General features: G+C 43.1%; 1 protein-coding gene across 3 annotated transcripts in view; it reads right to left on the reverse strand.

Moving 5' to 3' along the window:
* The window catches only part of MYL10 (myosin light chain 10), an 89047-nt gene that overhangs the window by 23895 nt on the left and 42468 nt on the right, over positions 1–22684 (reverse strand). For 2 of the 3 annotated variants that reach the window (XM_017828890.1, XM_017828889.1), the window contains exon 3: positions 22494–22673. Coding sequence is in view for 1 of the 3 variants with exons in the window: in XM_017828887.1 (XP_017684376.1) it covers positions 7715–7744 (30 nt within the window). In the remaining 2 variants the exon portion in view is untranslated. Of the gene's footprint in view, positions 1–7714; positions 7752–22493; positions 22674–22684 lie in introns of those variants that run through there. The other variant, XM_017828887.1, reaches the window with a different exon arrangement.

Raw genomic sequence — 22684 nt, forward strand, 5'->3', positions numbered from 1 at the left:
TGTCACAGGGACGGGTTTATTTGAACTCTCTGTGCTGTGAAGGAGACAACATAATGATTTACTAGTAAAGAAAATAATAGGAAGTCTCCTGAGATCCAGCCTGGCTGCAAATCTCAATGAGACTTCCCAGTGTGGAGTCTGTGTGTGTGCCTGGCCACAAGCACAGCCTGGTGTCCCACTCCTTTCTTTGGGAGTTGCTCAGGCACGGGGTAACAGCTCTCTTTATGAACTTAACAAGAGTGTTTCATGTTTAATTCTGGACTCTCTGATGCTGCAAAATGATACTTAAAGGTAGCTCTGTGGAGTCCTGCAGAGCACTGTGGGTGTCGGTGTCACAGGGGTCTGATTGCACAGGTCTCTTGGCAGGATGGAGGGTGGAGCTGGATTATTGCTCAGTGTTCAGGAGAAGGAACTGCTCATTCTCTAACAGTTAATGCCCTAATGAACAAGGACAGCATCCCATACACATCTTAAAGGAATGCTGCACACCTGGCAATTAAGCAGATATTAATTTATGCTACATTTCTAAATGAGAAATGATAAAGAAAATGCATGTGACACATTGGATTCTGATATCCTGTGCTGCTCACTTGGGCACCCTTTTCACACAAAATATTACACTCTATTCCTGTTAACAATGTCAAATTTTAATCTTAAAACACCTCTTTAAGAGAAATTCCATGTTTATTACTGCTCAGGAAACCCACATCAAATGCATTCAGGTGCCTGTGCAACTTCCATCTTTGAGACTGATCTTGAAAATGTTTCTGATCCCTACAACATTCACTGTCTGAAAAGGCAGATGACAGGACTTGATGACAATTCTTGTGGTGAGATAGGATGCCAGGTGGGTGCCAAATGGAAAGTGGCCTCTTCTCCTAGTTCAGCAGGGCCACAAAAAACACTAATGTTGAATGTGCTACATAGGAAATGTAACATTTGTTATATAGGAAATGTACAGTAAGTACCTCAGTAAGTGCTGGGGCTATTGCAAAACTAAGTTTTGAGACCAACTTCATACCACAGCTTTACACTTCTCCTGCACTCAGACAGTTTTGCATCCTGCCTTTGAGTGGATGCCTTCACAAGACATGTGACAGTTTAACATGTGTGGGAACTGAAATCCTCCATATCCTGCCAACAGGTAGGAACCATCCCCCTTTAGGAGAGCTGTATTCCAGCCTTCAGATCAAAGGACTCCACTTTCTGCAAGTCCTGGCAGTTGTGCAACCCGTGGGTCAGGAGTGTAGACCAAGGACTAAAGGCAGAACATCAGCTAATTCCAGCAAAGCCACCAGATAGAACTGCCAGACTTAGGTGGATTTCAAGCCCTCCAGAGAAACAACCTCCCTGGAACCACCAACTTTTCCTTAAATTAATCACCTTAAATTAATGAGGAGCTCGCCTTCTTTTTAGATCCACGGTGATTCCCTTTTCTTTTCTCCCTACAGTCATTTTCTTAGCAGCTGATTCCATTCAGAGGACAGGTTACACAGTACTGCTCAGAAAGGCTATTGGCTAAGCTTGGTCTCAGGACTGTATTTTGGAGCCTGGCAACAAGGCAAATCTCAGGCAAGTGAGTCTTATGTTCACTGTATATGGAGCTCCTGCAGTACAGGTACAGGAAAGAGAGAGCTGTTACAGCTACCTCTGCAGAATTTTAAACAAATTAAACAGTGCAAATCCCACTGTGAATCTCCTCTCTCTGTTGAGCAGAGGCACACAGACCATTTTGGAAACAGCCAGGGCTGCTGTAACTGTTAATTAAGTTCTGTGCATTTGTTGTTCAGGACACTGACTCCAAACGCCCTGCTCTGAGTTACCCCTCCCTCTCTGAGAATTCATAGCCACTATCTAATCTGACAAAAACTGTGTACTCTTTTATACTTGGAGGTCACTTTATGTTACTTACAGTGTGTTGCATTATGTCAAAAGGCATAACACAACATAATGAAAAGCAGACCAATATAACTCAACCTGACATCAATGACATAATATGATGTGGCTACTGAAAAATGCACTGTTTGTCATTGTTTTGTGTTTTCATCTGATATCTCCTTGCCATTCCAGCATGGGGCATTTGCTGCAGGATTTGGAGAAGGAGGTTATGGACTGAGCATGCCCAATTCCACAATTTTTGCACTGAGATCACTTGCTTGGCTTTGTTGGGGTTCCTCCTGAGTTACTCCAGCAAGAATCAGGCCCTAAAAAAATCATCGCATAAAAAGCAATTACATTAGGAAAGCCATCAAGTTGGAAAACGCAGCTCCTGGGAGTAAGGAAATGACAACACTGTTACAGTCCCTGTAACCTTAGCTCTGCCCTCTTGGGTAGTAAAGGGGCCTGTGCTGTTTTTCCTGCAGGTTGTCATTTCATTTTGTACAACTGTGTAGCAAAGCAGCTGCTCAATATTTCTCTTAACTTCACCACGTAGTCTGTGGTCCCATATCTCATTTGCTGCACATCAACCAAATCCTTTTGTGGGTTAGGTACTTTTCTTCTTCCTCTGTTTATTTGCTATTGTATTGTTCTAATTACCACAGTATATGTGTATTTCAAAACCAAGGCTGAATTTGTCTTCCCAATGCACCCACGAGGTTGAAACACGCTGTTATTCCTTCCTTGTTCCACAGGCAGGAAACAAAAGCCCAAAATTGCATCTATAGGCCCAATGGGAAGTCTGTCCAAGGCAAGGCTAGAATGCAAGGCAGAAAAATGCCAACCTTTTGCATTAAACCTTTATTTTTTTATTCCCTGGCTAATTTATACTGCCCAGATCCTCAGTGGCAAAAGCAGATATGAACCTCAAACAATAAGAATAAGTGAAAAGGGAATGTTCTGGGGATGCCATGAATCCCCATGCACGAGCTCTGCCTTGTTCTCCATCCAGCAGAACCAAAACAGGAGACCCAACAGTAACCACAATGGTTTCTAATGGTTTCTGATGGTTTCTAATGAAATCCACTAGAATTTTATGGACAAAAGCACCAGGAAACCATCTCCAGCCTCTTCTCCTGTCTAACACAGGCCATAGTATTAGTTGCTCTGTCAAGCCCATGTCTTGTGGTTGAGACAGAACATATTTTTAACTATTGTTGTGGTTGTTATTAATATTATTTTATGTTGATAGCAGTTGGCCAAGCCAGCTGAAGCCATGGCATCCTCAGGGACAGAATTCAGAGCCAGGGGGGTCAGTGGACTTGCCCTCCCTGTTCCACACTGCATCACATGTGCAGTTTAGCACATCCTCTGCTCCCACCTTGGGCTGTTGGCCATTCCAGAGGTGGTGTCTCTACATGAACTATTTGGGAGGCCTTGGAAGCAGCGGGACAGGTCACAACATTTGTGCTGCAAGATAGGATTTGATGAGAAAGTAATTAGTTTCTGCTGGCAAGGCCTGTTCTTTCTGGCAGCAAGAAACCCTGCTGAGAGGTCGGGGTTGAGCAAAGCAGGAGTCAGGAATGGAGGGAGGCTGAAGGGAAGCTAAAGAGCTCTGGGGAACCAGGTGAGATTTAGACATCTGCTGAAACCTTGGCCAGGAATCCTCACAGAAAGACAGGCTACGTTCACTTGAAACTTTCAAAGAATGGAAGAACCAGCCCACCACCTGACAAATTCTTCCTGTCAGAAATTTTGCCTGAATGTTTCTGTCTTTTATTTAGCTTTTGATGGGGTCTACTATGCATTTTTCTGTCAGGATAAGATCTTCTTTCCTAAATTAATCTGCTGCATTTGTAATTTCTGTCTGTACCCACATGCATGCATAATTTCTGAAATTGTTTAGAATATGTATGACATGGAGCTTCCTAAAATTTCAGGTTAAGCAATTGGAAGTCTTCACCTAAAATATACCTATATAAGGCTCTACCTCCTCTGAAAAAAATCAGCATAACAAGAGCTAATATTGTTTACAGACAATAATATCTGAATATTGACCCAGTGGCTGAATTTGTGCCAGGTATTTGTGGTTTAATTGCAGATGAATCTCAGAGTATGTTGGACCACATCATAGTGAGTTTTTGGAACTTACACTCCATTGCAGGTTATAACACCCAGAGTGGAATAGAAGATAGGCAGCAATATCACCTCAGAGTACAGCACAGATTTGAGGCTACACCATCCATAAGGGCACTAGAAAAAGGACTGCCAAATGAGGGACAACTCAAGAATTTAAATACAGTGAGAAATGCCAGCTGAAATAGCCACTTTGGAAATTATGGCCACAGTAGCTTGGCATTGCTTTGCAGATGCTGAATGTAGAACATGGTAATAGGGCCATATTCCTCCAGCACAGTAGCTGTAAATCCAAGAACCACAAAGGCATTTAACAACTCTTTGTACAAGTTCCCAATTCAATCCTTTGGCACTTCTCTAAAAAATCATTATGGGAGAATCATCACATGGCATAGGAACAAACCCTCCTGTTGTGCTAAAGAAACAACCCACACTCCTAAACTGGGCTTAAAGTTGTGAAAAGGAGCACATATGAAAGGTGCCATATTCTGACCTCACAAATAACAGCATAGATCCACTGTCACCTCTTAGAATGAGTGGGATTATCTGGGATTAACCATCATGTGGCTGAGGACAGAATCTGGCCCTTTTGCAGCATTTATAGAGGCATAGAATGGTTGGGGTTGGAAGGGACCTGGAAGATCAGCCAGTCCACAATGCTGGACACTGTGGTTCCACTGCAGGCCAGGGGCTGGAGGTGAAATGTGCAGGAGGGAGGATTGTCCTGCCAGGGAAGCTCAGCTCTCACAGGGGGTGACAGCACGTCCTGCCAGCCTCGGACATGGGGTGGGACCAGGCAGGGAACAGGCGTGAGACAAGTGAGCACCTCATGGCAAACAAACGGACACATTCACAACGACGCTTCAGCAACTTGAACCCTCAGCCTGGCTCACTTGGGCCTTACTTCCTAAATATTTTGGTGACTGTGAGTAGAACCATCACCCTAAGCCATGTCTGAATGTCTTTGCTCCTGTCTTTGCCAGTCTGTGCTAATCCTTACTCTGAGCTGAGACTAATCAAGTTCTTTTAACTTAGGACCCCCCAAGCTATCCTCATTCTGTTGGATGAATTACACTGTTGTGACATGTCTCGACCTGCTGCTCCACTTGCTAACCCATTTTACATTCCTGGCACTTCAAAACACAGACATTAGTTATGTATGCACGTGAGCCAACCCCAGTGTACTCAGAAATGCAGCACAAAATCCCATGGTAGTTGGAAAATACACACTACAGTCACTCAAATGGGAGGAAATGCAAATGCCACATTCAGAGATATTGTCATATTCCAATATACTCCACACAAGTATCCCAAAAGCGTGAGTCCACACCCCAAAAAGTCATGTATTAGAGGACACAAGGTTTGCAAAATAATAATGACTTGTAATAATTGCATCTCAGGTGAGCTGAATCAATCCTTGAGGAGCTAGTCTTCCTCCCTTGTCTGTGAAGGAATATCTTTGACTTTTTTTGTTTTAAAATATGTGAAAGAAATCTGGGCAATGAATCCAACACCTTGGCCATACAGAGACTCCCTAAAGCACAAAGTGTCAAACCATGAGAAGAGACAAACCTGAAATGATCTGGATGCACAGAGTTGAACTTTTCTAAGAAACAAACTTGACCCACGCTGCTCCTTTCAGCAGAAGTCAAGACAAAGGCTTCTGGAAGCCAAAATCTCTCCTGAAAGGAGGAACAGCAAACTGGTCGTGGTACCTCCTTCACGAGTTGGTTGCAGGTCAGAGAGTGCACATGGTGACACTGCACTGTCTGGACTGTCCCCTCGGTTGTCCCTCTGTTGTCCCACCTGCAGGGAGTGAAGCTGCTCCCTGCTGAAGAGAATAAAGGCAGGAGAGAAGTGCTGTTGGCTCCTCTGTTCCCCTGGAGCTCAGGCAGCTGCAGTGTCATCCAAAGCCAGGCTCCTGCCAAGGGGTGACACTGAGCACACCCTCCATCCTCAAAATGAACCTGGGAAAGGCACTTCCATGATCCTGCTCAGCATAACCATGGGTGGACATCGGGCACCTCCTCACTGAGAAAGTACAGAGAGGAAAATGTCCTTTGGGAAAGGAAAGACAGTTGGAAACTAAACTGGAAGATGCTTATCATTAACAAGTGTGGCTCCCAGTCAACCCTCAGCCTAAACCCCACCAACAGCTGGAATACAGGTGACAGCAGTGACTGCAGAGGTAGGGCCACCACAACCTTCTACAGCAAGCCAAAACCTTAACAAGCTCCTCAGAAGATGGCATTAAGGAATAGCCACTTTTTTCTATTTTTACTTTTCTTATGGTGAGTGAGCAATGCTCCCTTGCCAATGATAGGTGTTGAACTCTTGCTGTATTAGAAGGAAAAATGCATAATAACCCAGGAAATTCTCTGTGTTCACTTTCAGGACTCACAGGTCACATGTGTGTATCAGTCAGAGAGGATACAGAAGCAAACAAAGTCCCACAGGAAATGGTCTGCTGTGAACTCCACAGCTGAGGTTCTTCTTAAATCTGCCAGGTAGAAGAAAACCCAATTTTCATTAACCTTGTTAAGCCAGACACTGCTTTGCCTACACTTAAGTGTGGCAGGTAAATGTGCAGTTGGTTCAGACCCTATTTTCATCTGTTATTTAATGTATTTGTGTATGACCAAGCCCTCCTCACTCATTTAGCCACTGTAGCTGTGCACGTGGGCAGAGACCCATGTAGATAAATGTGGGTTAGTGGTGAGAGGCCCTTTGCAGTTTGGTGTTTGTCAGTGTGACCTGCAAAGGGTTAATGTGCAAGGAGGCATCCATTGCATGTCATTCTGTATTTCATTTTTAGGGTTTGGGGGGTTTTTTGTGTAATAGAACAGAAAAATATTCAATATTTAAAAAATGTTCAATATGCAGAGAAGTAACCTGGGCGAATCCAGTCCCTCCATGCTTGTGGCTTAGTCCTGGACAGTTTGCCCACTTCTTACCAGCAAGATCATGGAAGAAAGGACTCCCTGAGACAAACTGTGGGTAGATTACTCCTGCATTACCTTACTCCAGTCTTTAGGTCAAGGAATGTGTTATGTATCCTGAGATTTCAGTAGGAGCTCTTGGATGTTGAGGGGGTTTTTAATCAACTCACTTATCTACTTGACAGAATGTACAATTTTAATTCCTCGTGTATAAGATAGGATGTCAAGGTGTCCTGCAACGTTAAGTGGTTAAAAAAAATACACCCTAGAGCTCTTCAAGTAGCTCTTTCTCCTTGTAAACCATGCTTGACTTCCTGATTTGTTTGAGGAAAAAGCCACTGAGTGTGTAGACATCTTTTATCCCTCTTAGCCACAATTCCTTTGAGAAATCCAACAGCGAAGGTGGGTACAATTATTGTAAATAATGTTGGATAGAACCCAGAGCAGATGAAGGTGGGAGGATACAGCTCAACAAGAACAGAAGTGGTTTCTAATGAGAGAGGGAATATTTCACTCACAGCATGGCTGTTATTATGTCCTACACATTAATTCAGCCGAGAAGCCTTGAAGTAGCAGAAAGAGTTTGTATTCTCTGAAGTGGCAGGCCCTGGCATGGCTGCCTTCACTTCTGCTCTCACAGGTAATACTTTCCTGATTCCTCAGTGAAGAAATATTTGATGGGTTAAACCCAGAACATGAGCTGGTGTAATGGTTTACCTTAAAATCCAGAGGGTTTTCTCTGTCTCCCTTTAAATCCCTACCTCTTCACTAGTCTTTAATTTTCTAGACATTGCTGACTTCTGCTCAGGTGGAGGTCACCAGTCCTTTCAGCCAAAATGTGTATAACTTCTTATTCCTCTTTCCCTGCCAGTGTCCTGGAAGCGCTGCAGGGCAAGATTATTGTGCTGATTATGGGGATCTCTTTTCATGCTGTTTCCCAGATCTAGAGCTGACAGAAAAGGAAAAGAAGGAAGACTGAAAGTATGAGGGAATTATTTCCATGTTGATGAAGGTACCCACGAGTAACTTCTTTGGTGGTGCCATTCTGAAGCCTCCGTCTCCATATAAAAAACTTCACATTCCAAAACCAGCTAAAATGCTGAAAGTTTGAAGTGGAATCCTGTTATGCTTAATTTAAGTGAAATATAGCCTGAGTATTCAGTTCCCTAAAGGATCTAACTATAAATCACATATCCTTGTGACATCTCCCATGTCACAGAAGAAGGAAAAATGCCCCACACTTCTTTTTCAGTATATTTTGCTTGTCACCTGCCTTACACATCCATTTGCCTCTCGCTGTGTCAGGAGCTGTTACTTGTCCCATAGTTGTGCAGCACCCAACACTATGGACCCCGAGCCCTTCTCCTCACTTTCTGGGTTCCGTTGCCAAGGCTGATGTAGAAATAACTACAACCAGCAGTAAAAGCTGCTTCTGGGCAGCACAGCACTGCAAAGGAAAGCGGGATTCAGGGAAGGGCTGCGTGCCTGCAGTTCCCATTGACTCCAGCCCGGGCTGTGGTAGCTCAGCAGCTCTCAGCACATCTCCGAGGATTTATTCTGCAGCGTGTTTGCTTTTGCCTCCAGTGTGCAGTGTGAGGAAGGCAGCAGTGTGGCTGCAAAACCACAGCTCCCAGCCACTTCTCCCCTCGGTGCTGAGTGAGAGACTGAGCTCTTGCAGACCAGCCGGTACCTTTCCCGTGCGGGAGTCGCCGCGGGAATAAAAGCAAAACACGGAGCTGAATTTATTTCCAGCCAGCGGAAATTTCATATTGAGGGTTACAGGCGTCCTGTGCCTCTTAAAAGCGAGTAATAAAATGCTGCTCTCAATTACAAATTGTATTTACATTTTAAACCCCCGGATGGTTTGGTGGGGAGGAGGGAGGTTTGAATGCATTAGCAGCAGCGCTGGGCCGTGATTAGTTACGATTTTTCACTCTTTGTAATGAACAATTAGTGCCTCCACCTTTTTCTTTTCCTTCTGTCTTGCAAACCAACCCCGTGGCTATGCCAGGTATAGCCAGTAAAGACACAACTCCTGCCTCGTGCTGTGAAGCAAAACAAGCAGATGCACTGAGATGACCATCCCTCCAAAGCCTCCCGTAACAGGATTCACACGCTGAGTATAAATTCGATAACTATTGATTTTTTTTAATGGAACTTCCTGGGCTAAACTTTTCAAAGTGTAGGGACATTTAGCAGGGAAATGCAAAATGCATATAAATATGCACAGCTTCATCTTCCTGCGCTGGGAAAGTCAAATTCCCTTCTCCCTGCCCTCAGACAGTGCTGAAGGCGAATCACTCCTTGTGCTGCACGTGCACAACAGGCCCTGCTAAAAGTTTTGTCCCCACCATTCTTATAAACCCCCTTTAAGTACCAAAAGGCCTCGATAAGGGCAGAGTTGGAGTCAGAGCTGTGCCAGTTTACCAAGGCAAACCTGCTCTGCTTTCATTTACAAATAATACATTTATGACACAAAGGCTATAAATACTATTTCATTAATTTTATTGCTTATTTAGGTATTTCCCTAAAGGGCTAATACAGCATTGCTGTTGTGTTACTATTTCGGCTTCTGTTTTTCCAGAGGTTTAGTTTGCAGCTAAACCACTGGGCCTACCTGGAGCTGAGCTGAGCTCAGAGCTCGGCTTTGCATGAGGAGCACGGTTGGTGTAATTAGATTTGTGGGTTTAGGTGTTTGGGGTTTATTTTTTTTAGTGTATAACAGTGTAATAAAAAGAAATGGCTGTAATTTATAGCCCAGCATTTGGCAAAGAGGCTTGTCTGGTCTAGGATTTTTTTTATTATTCTTTTTAATGGTAGAAATTTTAAATTTAGGTTAGAATTTCAAAGAAGCTTAGTCCTCACAATTAAGGCAGGTGTTCAGTGCTGCTGAGCTCAAGCATTCAAAAATCATGAATCAGGCACGAAAACACCAATATTAACTTAAAATAAGAAGACACAAACTCACACCCATCCACCCACATGGATATACAAGTACCTCTGACTAAAGCAAACGTTTAACTTTGTATCAAATTCACTCTTGACAGAAATTTATTTTCTTATGTTTTCATATAGAACGTGATATTTGTGACACAGAAATAAATCTGATAAACAAAAACATTTTGCTGTTGGATTAAGTATCCTTAAGGCAATAAAATTAAAAATACTTTTATTTTGCTTAATAAGCAGCAAATTTCAGTGAGAACCTGTGACTAAATTAGTCACTGTGCCACACTATTGCATCAGTTTGGTTTATGACTTTGGGTTCCTTTTTTTTAGCACTCTGGTGTTTGCCTTCCACGTGCATTTATTTCCAAGGTTTTTTCTATAACAATGAAAGCTCAGAAGGTCCTGTTTTGAGTTTCACACAAACTAAGATTCTCTAATCATCCAGCTTTGGGGAATCCAGACTTAAGAAGAGCACGAAGTATGATAAGAATCATAAAAATATCAGGAAGACCGTGAACAAAGTGTGTTGTTTGTCTTTATCAAGAAAGCTCAAACTTTGCTTTCTTTGCAAGAGTTCAATCCTCAGCATAACAAATACCTGCCCATAAAGAGAACTTCTAAGACTTTCTGAAAAATATAATTGCTCTTTTAGGTGCTGAGCGCCTTTGTAGAGCAAATACTCATTAGATGGTGCAGACAAATGCCAACAAATAGAAAACTTCAGTCAAAACACGTTCTCTGAGTGCACTCACATAACACTGCACATGTATGAGGGCACTCATGTGACACATCTACTGCCCTCTGGGGCTGTAAATGGACATTTAGCACTGGGAAAGAGGGACCCCTTGGAAATGGAGCCCTGACCCAGCTTCACCCAGAGCTACCCAGGAGCAATGAAAGTGTGTCACTGACTTCCACAGTCCTTGGAGCGTGGAAAAGGCTCTGCAGGACTCAGAAGCCTTTGAGAGAACGTCCTGCTTTCAGGCAGAGTGGGAAAAGGTGCCCATTGTATCCCACTATCCCAGTGCACGACAGAGCTGCCGCTGTTTGCTTAGGGCAGAAGTGCACTTGCCTGTGTTATTGTAATCCAAAGAAGCGATGCCTTGGTGCTGAAACCCCGAGAAGCAGTGGCACATTAACACCCTGGGGCTGGAACACATCAGAGCGGTTGTGCTCTGTCTGTATTTCTGACTGCAGGGCATCTCGGTAACAGCACTCGCAGCAACGCAGGTCCTCCCGCCGAGGTGAAGGAAACGTCTTAATGGGAGACCCCGAGGTTTCTGCAGAGCCATCGACATTCCTGCACATCAACACAGCCACTGCCCTCGCGTGAGGTCACACAGAGCCCTGTCAAAACATTCCATCACAAAAAAGTCCGACCCCCGAGTCAAAACATGACTCAGGGGAATTTGTGAAGCCACACCGGGCTCTGAGTTAACTGCGTTGGCTTTGGAAACGATCAGGTCCTGAAAGAACTGCATTTCAGAGCTCTTCAAGAAAAGTATTCTACTACCATGAGTCAAAAACTCAAAAGTCTACAGTGGTCACAGAGCAATTCATTTGGAAGAACTCATGCAAAATGTCATTTGTTCTGGCTACTGGATCTGAAGCTACCAAGGCGTGTAACTGTTTATTCAGGTTTTAAAGCAACACTCATCCTCCAGCCAGGCCTGGGAACATTTCAGCAGACCCTGCAACAGAAAGAATTACCTATACAAAAGAACTGCACAAGATAAACTGAAATAGTTTTTTAAAAAAGCATGAGCCTGTCATAGAGATTCTCTTTGTGGTTCCAGTGACAACCTGCTGTTCATATTGATTTTGTATAAGTACAGCGTCAGCTAGAGATTAAACCTTGCCCCACCACGGCTCTGACACTACAAGGCTTTCTTTTGTCTCAGCCAAAGCTCAGTCAGTGTAAGGGGTCTACAATGGAAAGTTTGTGCAGAGTGAACCAGAACATGACTACACAGCAGTCACCATGTGCAAACTCCAGCAGAGAACTAAACACACAATGGCCTTCTCCCCTTCCAGCGCTGGAACGTTGGGAACCAACACGTACTCACCAGCTCAGGAAAAACTTGCATTCAAACACCCCCTGAGCTGGAAGGACCAGAGAAGATGTTCAGGGCTGTGGCCTTTAAAGCACAAAGCGTTGACATGGCCAAGGGGTGGCTTTCCTTTGCAACAGCAGAAAATACAGGTTTTATTCAGAACTTCCCGTGGAGGTTTTGGGTTCATTTTGCTTTTAAATTCATTGCAACCTAAAATCTTTGGGCTCGATTCTTACATCTCGGGAAGCCACCTGCAGAGTGGAAGTAAGAAGCTTCCTACTGAGAGTGGCAGGTGACCCACATTCACCTTTCCATGTGCACAGTGGTTATACAAGGAGTATATCCAGTGCCTGCCTGTCGCTGCCCAGAGTCTCAGGGCAGACCCACCTCCATCAGCAACGCAGGCAATATGGGAATAAGGATGGATAAAGTGCTGGCACCTGTCCTGCTCTGCCATCCCTGCCATGAGGCACATGATCTCTTGCAGAAAGGTTGGACAGATCACACAAAATGCTAATTTTTTTGCACCACTTCATTCAGAGCCATCAGAGCTCAGCTTTAGAAGCAACATGACCAAGGGCTCAGGAAGCCAGTGACAAACACTGGCGGTGTTTTCCAAGTCCCAGAGACCAAGCTCTTGCTTGCTTGTTAATATTTTACATCACTTTTATTCATTAATATTTTTCCATAAGTGCTCTGCTAGAGGTAGCCATCTTTCAAGAAAACCTATGATATTCACAACAGTCTTTTTGTATTTAACTGGGATTTCTTGGAAAATTTGTGATTTCTTTAAAAAACTGCAGATTTTTTACAATGTTTCTTGTGCATTTGGCTTGCTGATGGTGGTTTTGGTGAAAAAAAATTTGAGTGAAAGCTGATTAATCAAAACAATCCTGTTTCTAAAAGAAGACTTAGGATGTTTTCAGATTTCCAGACTAATTCAGAAAGAGACCAAATTTTGTGTCAAAACATGCAAAAATATGACTGTTCAGATTTAAATGTCAAAAAATAAATATTGTGTCAGTTTGTGAAGAACTGAGCACAAAGCAGCAGCACAATGTGAAAATCTTATCGTGAAACACATAAATTTTTACCAGTTGCACAGTTTGGTCGTCAGATGCTTCCACACAGCAGCAGATCCCATGAATGTGGATGGGAGAATCCCATCAGCAGGATGCTTAATCTTTAAATATTAGAAATACCTAAAATGCCAGAGTGAAAGCATAAAGGGCAAACAAAAATTTAGCAGACCGTGCTGATTCCAGCTCTTCCTGAAAAGGCTGTAACATCATCTGAAAGGTGTCCAAAAGAGTAGTTATTTCTTTTTGAGGTGAATGCACCAAACTTTGAACTGTTTGTTTCTGTTGGAAGCTGTTTGTGCTGTGTCTGAAGGGCGATTCCCACCCAGTGCCCAGCACACAGCAATGAGGTTAAATTGGTTTGGATGATATCAGCTATATGTAATTAAACCAGCAGCCCATGGCCAGTCCTCTCTGTGACCATGTTAGGTGTTAAATTAAGGTCTGATTAAGAGAGTGCTGCTGCAGTGAAGGTCAAGGACTAAAGATCACAAGCTTTGTTTCATCTAATAACAATAAAGACTGTCTGGCTGCCAAATACCACAACAGCCCTTGTTCTGCTATCAGACTGCTGTCCAGCTAGAGGGATCTGATTTCACTGGTATCCCTTTTTAAACCCCACTTCTAAGAGGGTTTGTAGCTATTTCATCTGTATTAAGCAGCGCTGTGTTACCCCAGGCTGTATGGTACGTTCTGTATGATCAAAGCAGAAATGCAGCAGCTTCTGACGAAGAGTTATCGTGGCTGAGGGGAACAAAATATCAAGGAAGGAGGAAAAAAGGTACAGAGCTACAAAAATACCAGGTCATGCCACCAAAGTAAACACCCACAGGTAAGTTCAGAACGTGAGACCACACAATGGTGGAAACTGTGCACGTGTGTTTGCTTGGAACAAACCACAGGCTTGTCCCACCAGCAGCCAGCAGGAGAGATGTGTCAAACAGGAGAGATGAGAGATTAAAGCAGAGTGGTGAAGAGAAAAGCCAGCAACTTATTTGTAGGATGAAGACAAGAATTGGTGCATAAGAAGTTCTCCCTTCATAAGTGTTTTCCACAAAGACAGGTCAGGAGGCATTACCAGAGCAGTTGTCTGTTGTGAAAGAACAAAATTCCTAATAGCCCAACAAAGTGTTCTCCCAAAACATGCCCATATCAATCTCAAATGAGTACAGCGTGCTGGGACATGTTACTTTCCTGAAAAGGAGGGTGGAGCAGAGTAAGAAACCATATGGCCCCAAAATAATCTCTCTCAGACACATCCTATTTTATGTTTCCACACTTGGGGTCCAATTTCAGAGCAGATACTGATTCATTTTTCAAGAGTCATCTGAAGTGTCTTTCATTTGCTCCCAGTACTTCATAGACTATTAATAGAGCAGTGTCATACCTGGAAGGACAGTTTTGCTGCTCTGTGAGGCTGCACACAGAACACTCATCACAGGGACACACCGAACGCGCTGAAATTGCTGCGTGTTTAGACAGTTCTTTGTGAATTGCATTGTACCTGTGATCAAAAATTTTCCTTGAGGTGTCCTGATGCTTTGCATTTCAGGGCTTCAGTTTGTTTCCTAGCAAGCTCTGAGTGAATCCCAAAAGATTCAATGATACAGTTCAACACAGATTAGCTTCCAACTCCTCGCTGCTGCTGCCGAGCTACAGATCCTTGCAGAGCAGAGTTTGCTCTGGGAGTTCCCAGACTTCCTGGAATCTGAGCTGCATCAAAAATACAGCGAGCACCACAAAATAACCAGGTGTGAAAAACGACTTCTCCATAAAAACAGAAATATGTTCACCATTGGGAGTCACTGCCTGAGCTGAAAAGCAACCTTTTACTGAATTAAGAAATTCCTGTACACCTCATTTCTCACCTATTTATGAAAATACAATGACATTGCCAGTCAAATCGTGCTAGTCTCACTTGAGTCCAATTTTTTAATCATAATGAGAAACTTTTTCTGTTACCACTTAAATTTCAGAACACCAAACTTAAAGTCCAATTCAAAGTTAAAGGGTGGAGTTGGGTTGGTTTGGTTCACCTCCTGATCATTATTCTTGCTGAATTTTACAAGCAAATGTTATACACAGTGAACCACAGTTTTATTTCAGTGTTAGAGACAGTGGTTAAAGCTTTTAAACACAGTGGTTTAATACTGAACATATATAACCATATTAGCTGGGTGACAGAGCTGAGAAGCGCTGATTAACTGCTGCTAGTTAAAGCTTTGGAGAGTGATCATTTATTTTGAAAATCAAGCCACTGTTGATAAGGTACTTTTAGGGACCATTTTAGAGACCTAAATTTAATCCCTTCAGCCTGGTTCCAAATAAAATCAAAGGCAAAGTTCAGCAAGTCAGAACAGCAGAGCTCAGCCCTTGCTCTAGTACAGGAGCAGTGTGAGACCATCGTGTCCTGACATCTGTGACTTCCCAGGGTGAAAAACCAGGGACCTCATCACCAGCAAGTGACCTGGGGATGGCTCTTCCCATAAATCTGGAGTGAACCCAAGCTCCTGCTTCTGGCTCCAAAGCTGTTGAGAGAAGGATGCCTTTTGAAAACTTTCCAGTCTTGTCTTGGAGAGCTGCATTACGTTATCTCAGGATCTGCACCAGTCCCTCAACTGCATTTCAGCTCCTATGAGAGGGATTGTTGTACATAATTTGGTAATGTCATTTATTTATTTTATGCAACTGGAAAATTTAAGGGCAACCACTTCACTTCTGTGCTGTGCAGATTAGAGAGTTCACAGTAACACCTGCTTACTGAACAGACAGCAAAAAAAGCCTTTATATTCCTTCTTTATTGCAATTTATTATTATAGCTTGAATGGTTCCTAGTGACTTCCTAAGATTAATGTTAATATTCTAATCGGAGTCTCCCCTCTGGAGTTTTATTATGGATTTTGAACATTCATTTCATTTAACATACACATGGGACCAAGTCTGGTGGTTCCAAAAATATTTGCAGTTGGAAATCACAGTGATTTTGTGTTAGGCTCGGTGCCAAAGAAATCACAAATCAGAAGTCTGTTAGAGAGCAGTTCTAATTTCTTGGCATCGAAATTTCTCTGTATGTATACGTCTAGTGAGATGTTTTCCCGAGCTGTATGGCACTGGCAATTAGCTGAGAAATGCACTGCTTATCTATTTTTCAGGGTTTCTGGTGGAACCAGAGAGCCTGTCTAGCCGACTGGGGATTCTTAGGGATTTTATGGACTTCCCGTGTGAGCCCATCGGGGATGCATCGCTCTCTATCACAGCTGGTGTTTCGAACCCAAAGTGTGGAGTAGAAATTTCATCCCCGATTTTTTTTGGCTGGATTGATTGTTTAGTCTAGGAACTCTCAAGTAAGACTTTCTAGGTGCTGGAATTGCTCTTTTTCTTCAGTCAGCAGCTGATGGTGCATGGTGTACATCAGAGTCTAGATTCACATCTTAGTGAGCAAAGATTTATGTTCGGCCTAACGCTCCTTGACATTAATGAGTATTACAGACATGTATCCCCATGGATTAAGTTGAGAACATACCCCAGAGTGTGTGTGGAGTTTGTCATTAGGGTATCAGACTATTAAAACCAACAGAGAAATTCCAAGGGTAGGAAAGCAATTGGATCTCTTCCCTTCTCTCTGCTGGAGCACATGTAAGAGATACACTTTAAATCTTCTCGTATTTCCAGCCCTCTCACACCAACTCCTGCATTTATTTCTGGTTGTTAATGACTTCAAAGAGGAATTGATTGCCACTTTTAAGGCATTTCCCATAACAACATTATGGGAAATATTCTGCTGGAAGAGAATGTTTCCGTAGCTCTGCAGTGATCTCTAATGAAGGAACTTCCTTATAGCTGGGGGAGAGAAGGGAGTATTTTTCCTCAACCAGCTCTTTCAGGAATTGGATCAATACAATGGGCTGACCCTGTACACTCCATTATCAGGGGACTGTGACTCCTCAGTGAGAGATTATGGATCCTATGGGATGAGCCAGAGGCACAGACACACCTGATAGCAGCACATCACCTCCCAGCAGGACAGGATCGCTCTGGCTGCAGCACATCCACGTGCATGGGTTTGCTCTCCCCTGCCCAGTGCTCCAGATTTTGGGAATATTTCAGTGCTCCAATATTTTGGGCTGAATGGGCACAGAGACAGCTCTATTAGCTGCACATCTTGGGGACAATTCAACTGCAACCCAGATAAACCAGTCCCAAGAAATAGAGTTCAGGATATAGATTCAGTCTCCCTTAAAGCCCCGTGTAAAAGTGACCTGTGGGAGGGACTCGGTGCACAAATACCACACCCCCATGATGTACCTACAACAAACAACTTTGGAGCCAGGATTGTTGGATTTTCTTCCCAATATCCCAGCCGAGGAGTGGAGATAATTACTGTGTGTCTGGTTGATAGGAGCTTTCTAGGCTGACTATTGTCACAGGTGAGGTTTATTAGCCTTGTGTAATCCTGCCTGTAACAGCGAACTGCAACACAGAAATAAAAACTTGATGTTTTCCCTCAGAGTCACTTGAGATCTTCTAGGGAAAATCTTCATAGGAGAATTCTGATTTACCTAATTTGAAAGCATTGGTTCCTGGATCAGTCACTTCCCTGGGAACACAACCATTGCTCCCTCAATAAAAGAGGGAAAACAATACTAACAGAGATTTCTAAAATACTTTGAGATCTGTGAATATAAAGGGCTGTCTGTAAAGTGTTTAGAGAACTTCAAAAAAAAGGTGCTACATAAATGCATATTTATTGCAGTGCTGACGTTCTGGTGGCAGCTCTGAATGCAGAATCAAAAGCAGAGGGGGCAGAATGTAAGTCAGAATAAGAAACTGTCAGCCTTTAGCCTCTCTCTTAAACTGCTTTGAAACGCTGCAGACATCCAGAGAATCTAGTTTGCCAATACTGTGTGTGCTGCAGTAATTACACCAATCTGGAATATAAATTTTCCTTCCCCCTCTTCTGAGAGAAGGCAAAGCTTTTAAGAGAGACACACGAATGGAGCTCTAATCCTACAAACCCTAATGCACGTACCCAATGTCAGGCAGCAGAGCTGTGCCACTGATGTAAATAGTTCTACTCAGGTGCATGTGGGGAAATGTTTGTGTGATTAGGAGTTAATACTAATAAATGCACAGTTCGTAGGAGATCCCTGTGTAAACAATCTATTTCTGCATGCAAGTGATGGTTTTATTGCTGTTCTGTAATTCTGCGTGGAGGCTTTGTGAAGAAGTCTTATATTTTCTAAAGCACTAGAATGTTTCTGATAGTGTTTTTCATTGCTAGCTCTTTGGGGGCTAATTAAAAGAAATATCTGTTAAATTTATTCATTGCTTGGTTCCTTGAAAGCAAGAGGCACCTGGCATAAACATTAAAAAGAAAAGCAGGCAGCAGCCAGACCTCATCATATATTAGATGCATTAGGACATTTTATTTATAAATATGAAATTGGTTTTAATGACTTCAAAAGGAGAAAATGCCAGGAAGAGCAAAAAACTGCCATAAGATGAGCAAGCTCACTAAAGCTGTCATGAAGATGCCTAAACCCACAAAAATTTAGAAATTGTACTTGCTCCCCCCCTTCTCCTCTCAAATAGGAAGTGACAATTCCAGCTGCAAGTGGCAAAAATGTACAGAAAGCTGCTGTACTTCACCAAAACAAGCAGCAGATGAGCTGGAGCATCCAAGTGCCTGTCTGCTGCACTATCAGTGGGAGAGCAGAAATAGCTCATTTATACCCAGGTGACTGACTCAGGGAAACAAACCCTGAATTTTGACCCCTGTGATTTAATGCAGTCCTAAAGGATGAGAAATCCATCCTTCTTTTAGGACATTTAAGCAGGCACTTATATTAAGCTTGTGCTTTACATTCACTTGACTTTACTTTCAAACAGTGTTTCATTCTGTTCCCACTACAGGGTTCAATAAATCAGTAATGATCAGTGACTCAATACTTTATAATCCATCATGCATTCAGCACTGTGCCAAATAAAGGTAAAATAAATTAATGATCAATAGACTGACAATGCAAGTGAGGAATATCAGTGATTGTACTGAAAAGGTTCTCCCCCATGAATAGAAAATCTACCTTAAAGGTAGAATTCATCTTCAGGCACATCCATTCACAGTGATTTGAGAAAGGAATTTCACATGAGGAAATCTGATGTTAGTGAGATCATCATCCAGTTTTAGGGGTAGGAACCACAGCATTATTTCTCACTCAGAGAGCTGAAGTTTGGAGCCAGGTGTAATATGTATGACAGCATCCAAAGAGCTGGAAAAGATCTGTGTCACAAGAACTCTCATTCACTTCTACTTGGAAACTTGGGAAAAAGTGTTAAGCAAAAAGGAAGTTTGACCCCAAAATGATTAAAGTATCAACTAATTTTGATAAAATAACAGTGAGGACTTCATTCTAAGGTAACCTATGTGAAAATCTGAGACAAACCACAGACTGTATCAAGTCTACAAAGGACCTGATTGCTCCTGCTGAATTTGAGCTCTTCTAAGAGACTCTTGGACACAATTGTCCACACAGAGGAGGTGATTGTTTTAATCCTGGTTGAGAGGAGAAACCTTTCAGTAGTTGTTCTCCTCCTTCCATGTAGCAGAGAACAGTATCTGGATAAGCAGTTTGATGAAGGCAAGTAGAAGTTGTCCTGTCCATTTTGAGGCCTCTTACATTTTCCCAGTTTTAGACTGATCCTGTGGGCAGGGAGTGTAACTACATGGCTGCAGTGGAGGAGGGAAATTAGGAGTCCTGATGCAACCTGTACTGGCCCATCATGCTAATCCAGCTGATATTTTTGGCACTTAAAGGAGGCACATTCTTCACACAGAGAGCAGGGCTGACTCCACTGTGCAGCAGGGCTATAAAAGAATCACCTTTTGCAGCCCAAGGGTGTTGTGTGGCCTCCTGGAATCCCAGATGTGTGATCTTTTCAAAGGGTCATTTCCCAGTTTTGTTGACTTCTTTAATCACAGCCGAAGTGCCTCATTTCTAGGGCAGGAACTTTTCCTCATGCCCTTGCAAACAAAACAGACATTGGTTTTCCATCCTGCCCTGACCTTTGGAAGATGCCATCTCTGCCAGGACTGTACTTTCTGGCCCTGGAGAGATTTGCCAGTTCAATCCTGACTCTGAGGGAGCTGAGCCACCTCCTGAATCACCATCACACTTCCTGCAGGCTAACGCCTGTGTTTTCCTTGGAGGTCACTCTGTCCAAGAACTAACCAGGTCTGACCCTGTTTAACTTGGGAGATCCAAGCAGCAGAATTGTCCAGGCCTCCAAAATTGAATAAGAAACACACCACAAAGCCTCAGAGGAGTCTGAGCACAAGGAAGTGCAGCCAGGGAACACAGTCCCAGCTCAGAACTGCTGCTTGCAGGACACAAGTACAGTATGTTGTAGCACAAATTCCAGGTTTTAAGTGGCTTTGGTGACAGGACCTTGCTGGATTCAGCATGAGAACAGGTCCAGATGAGGGGGAGCAGCAGAGATTGTAACCTATAAAATTACTCATTCCTACCAGCCCTATATGTGAGGCTTCTGCTTCCACCAAGCCAGGTGACATTTAACCACAAAAATATTTAACATGCCTTTTACAAGGATGTGCATCAGTGACTGTGATAAAGTACAGGGATGTGGGAGAGCCAGGATGCAGCTTTTTCAATGCAACTTCATATGAAGAAAAAAAGAAAGGCAATAGAAAAGAGGTCTTGGCATAAGGAAAACATCCCAATGAAATCCTGCCTTTTAATCTCAGCCACAATCTCTTCTTGTCATCTTCCTTGCTTTTTAATGCTCTGCTGCACTTTTTATATTCATTCACTTTATCATCTTCACCTGTCTCAAAAGTCAATAAAAGCAGAGGCCACAGTTTTAAAATACAGACAAATGAACTGAGGCACCAAACTCCTCAACTTCTCCAGAGGTGCTGACTGCTCACGACTGTCAGCAACTGCAGCACAGCCTGTGGGTGATCAGTGCCTTTAAAAATCACTTAAGAGCTTGAAGAGGAACATAACTGGGAAAACACAGAGGATAATACTTTCAAAAGCTTCTGACTGAAGAGCCAGTTTTTTACCTTCAGAAGTGATTTAAGCACTTGGGAATTCAAGAACTACTTAAAAAATCAAGTGTCTTCTGAAATGCATAATTATTTTCGTGAATGGTACACAGATACCTCCTCTGGTAACGCACTTACCCAGAAGTTTTAGGCCTCCCTCAGAGAGGATTCAACACTCTGCAATTCTAGTCCAAGGTTGGTCACACTCTCACCTACACAACCTCCACCAATAGTCTTGTGGAAAAGTGACTTGCCACGTTTATATCCTGAGGAAACCCCAGTTCAAGAATGACCCAAATGTCCTCATGGCTGTTGAACAACCTGAAGAAAGACCCTTTTCTAGTGCCTCTGATGGGTGGAAGGCCCTGATGGAACATGCTTTTTTCTGACTTTCTCCTGTTACCATTTTTCCCTGACATCTGTTCACCACTAAGCCAGCAACAGTCAGTGTCCCACCACAATGTGTGTGAGCTTCCAAGACACTTTAGGAAGAAGGAAGAGGTTGCTACATGTACAGAGACAGGCAAAGGCAGTCCCATCATAGCAGCCACTAATGGAGAAGAGGCCACTAACACAAGCTCACCCCAGTGACAGCTACAGATCAGGGAAAAAAATCTCACCACATGGCAGCATTTTACTGCTGTTGGCCTGCAATTTTGTTAATATTTATCTGATGTGTTGATCTTTAACGTTTGGGTTGCTGCTGGTAGCAAATAGTCCAACCAGCCTGAGGCCAAGGTGAGTGTGTTGTCTGGCCAGAGTCAGATTAAAGCTTAGCAAGTCCTACCAGAGGGATCTGGGCTAAAGGGGTCAATCAACTTACACCTCCTTGGTTTGAGCTCCCTGGATCCTTTAGCAGGCGAGGCTGGGATGCTGTAGATGTGGTTTGCATATATCCCATATATCCACCAGGAATTTGGTCAGTGTCTCAGACAGAACAGCTTGATCCTGCCTCTGGAATAGAGGCTCCTAGGTCACTGCTTTTCAAGTGACCCAAGAAGTGCTCTGCTATCACCACTGCTGCCCATCCCTGCATCCTGAGCTGAGACAGTTAACCAGAGACAGTGGGGTTCATATCTTTGAAACAAGGTTTTCAAGCCTTTCCTCCTTGGCAAGACATATTTTAATAGAAAGGCACATCCTATTTGCTCTTTGAGTGTCTCTAAAGAGAAGGAAGGTTCTCTGTTACTGTTTTAGAATCCCTTTTCTTTGATTGAGTTCAAGCTCTTTCTTTGGAATAGCACTTTAGTTTTTCTTTCTTAAATTAGACAAGGTTTAAGTCACATATTTTACTGCATTCATTTTCCTTTGGTTTTCTTTTGCACAAAGAACCTGTTGGCTTTCTCTTCTTTGATACCATGCACCACTCCCAATCCAACCCCTAGCAACCCACCTGGTTACATCCAAAAAAGTTTTTTCTCTGTTTGCCTCCTGGCCTGATGTGCTGCTTAGATCTCTCTCACTGCAAGAAGCCTTTCCCTCTTCTGCTATTCATCACAGCAATTTCACATGCTCTCTTCAGCTGTTCTCTCCACAGGCTGGTGAAGCTGGTACGGTTATTATCCTCTTTATCCTGCACAAAGT

The sequence above is a fragment of the Lepidothrix coronata genome, unplaced genomic scaffold (genome assembly GCF_001604755.1).
Source record: "Lepidothrix coronata isolate B3197 unplaced genomic scaffold, Lepidothrix_coronata-1.0 Scaffold154, whole genome shotgun sequence".
Taxonomy (NCBI): Eukaryota; Metazoa; Chordata; class Aves; order Passeriformes; family Pipridae; genus Lepidothrix; species Lepidothrix coronata.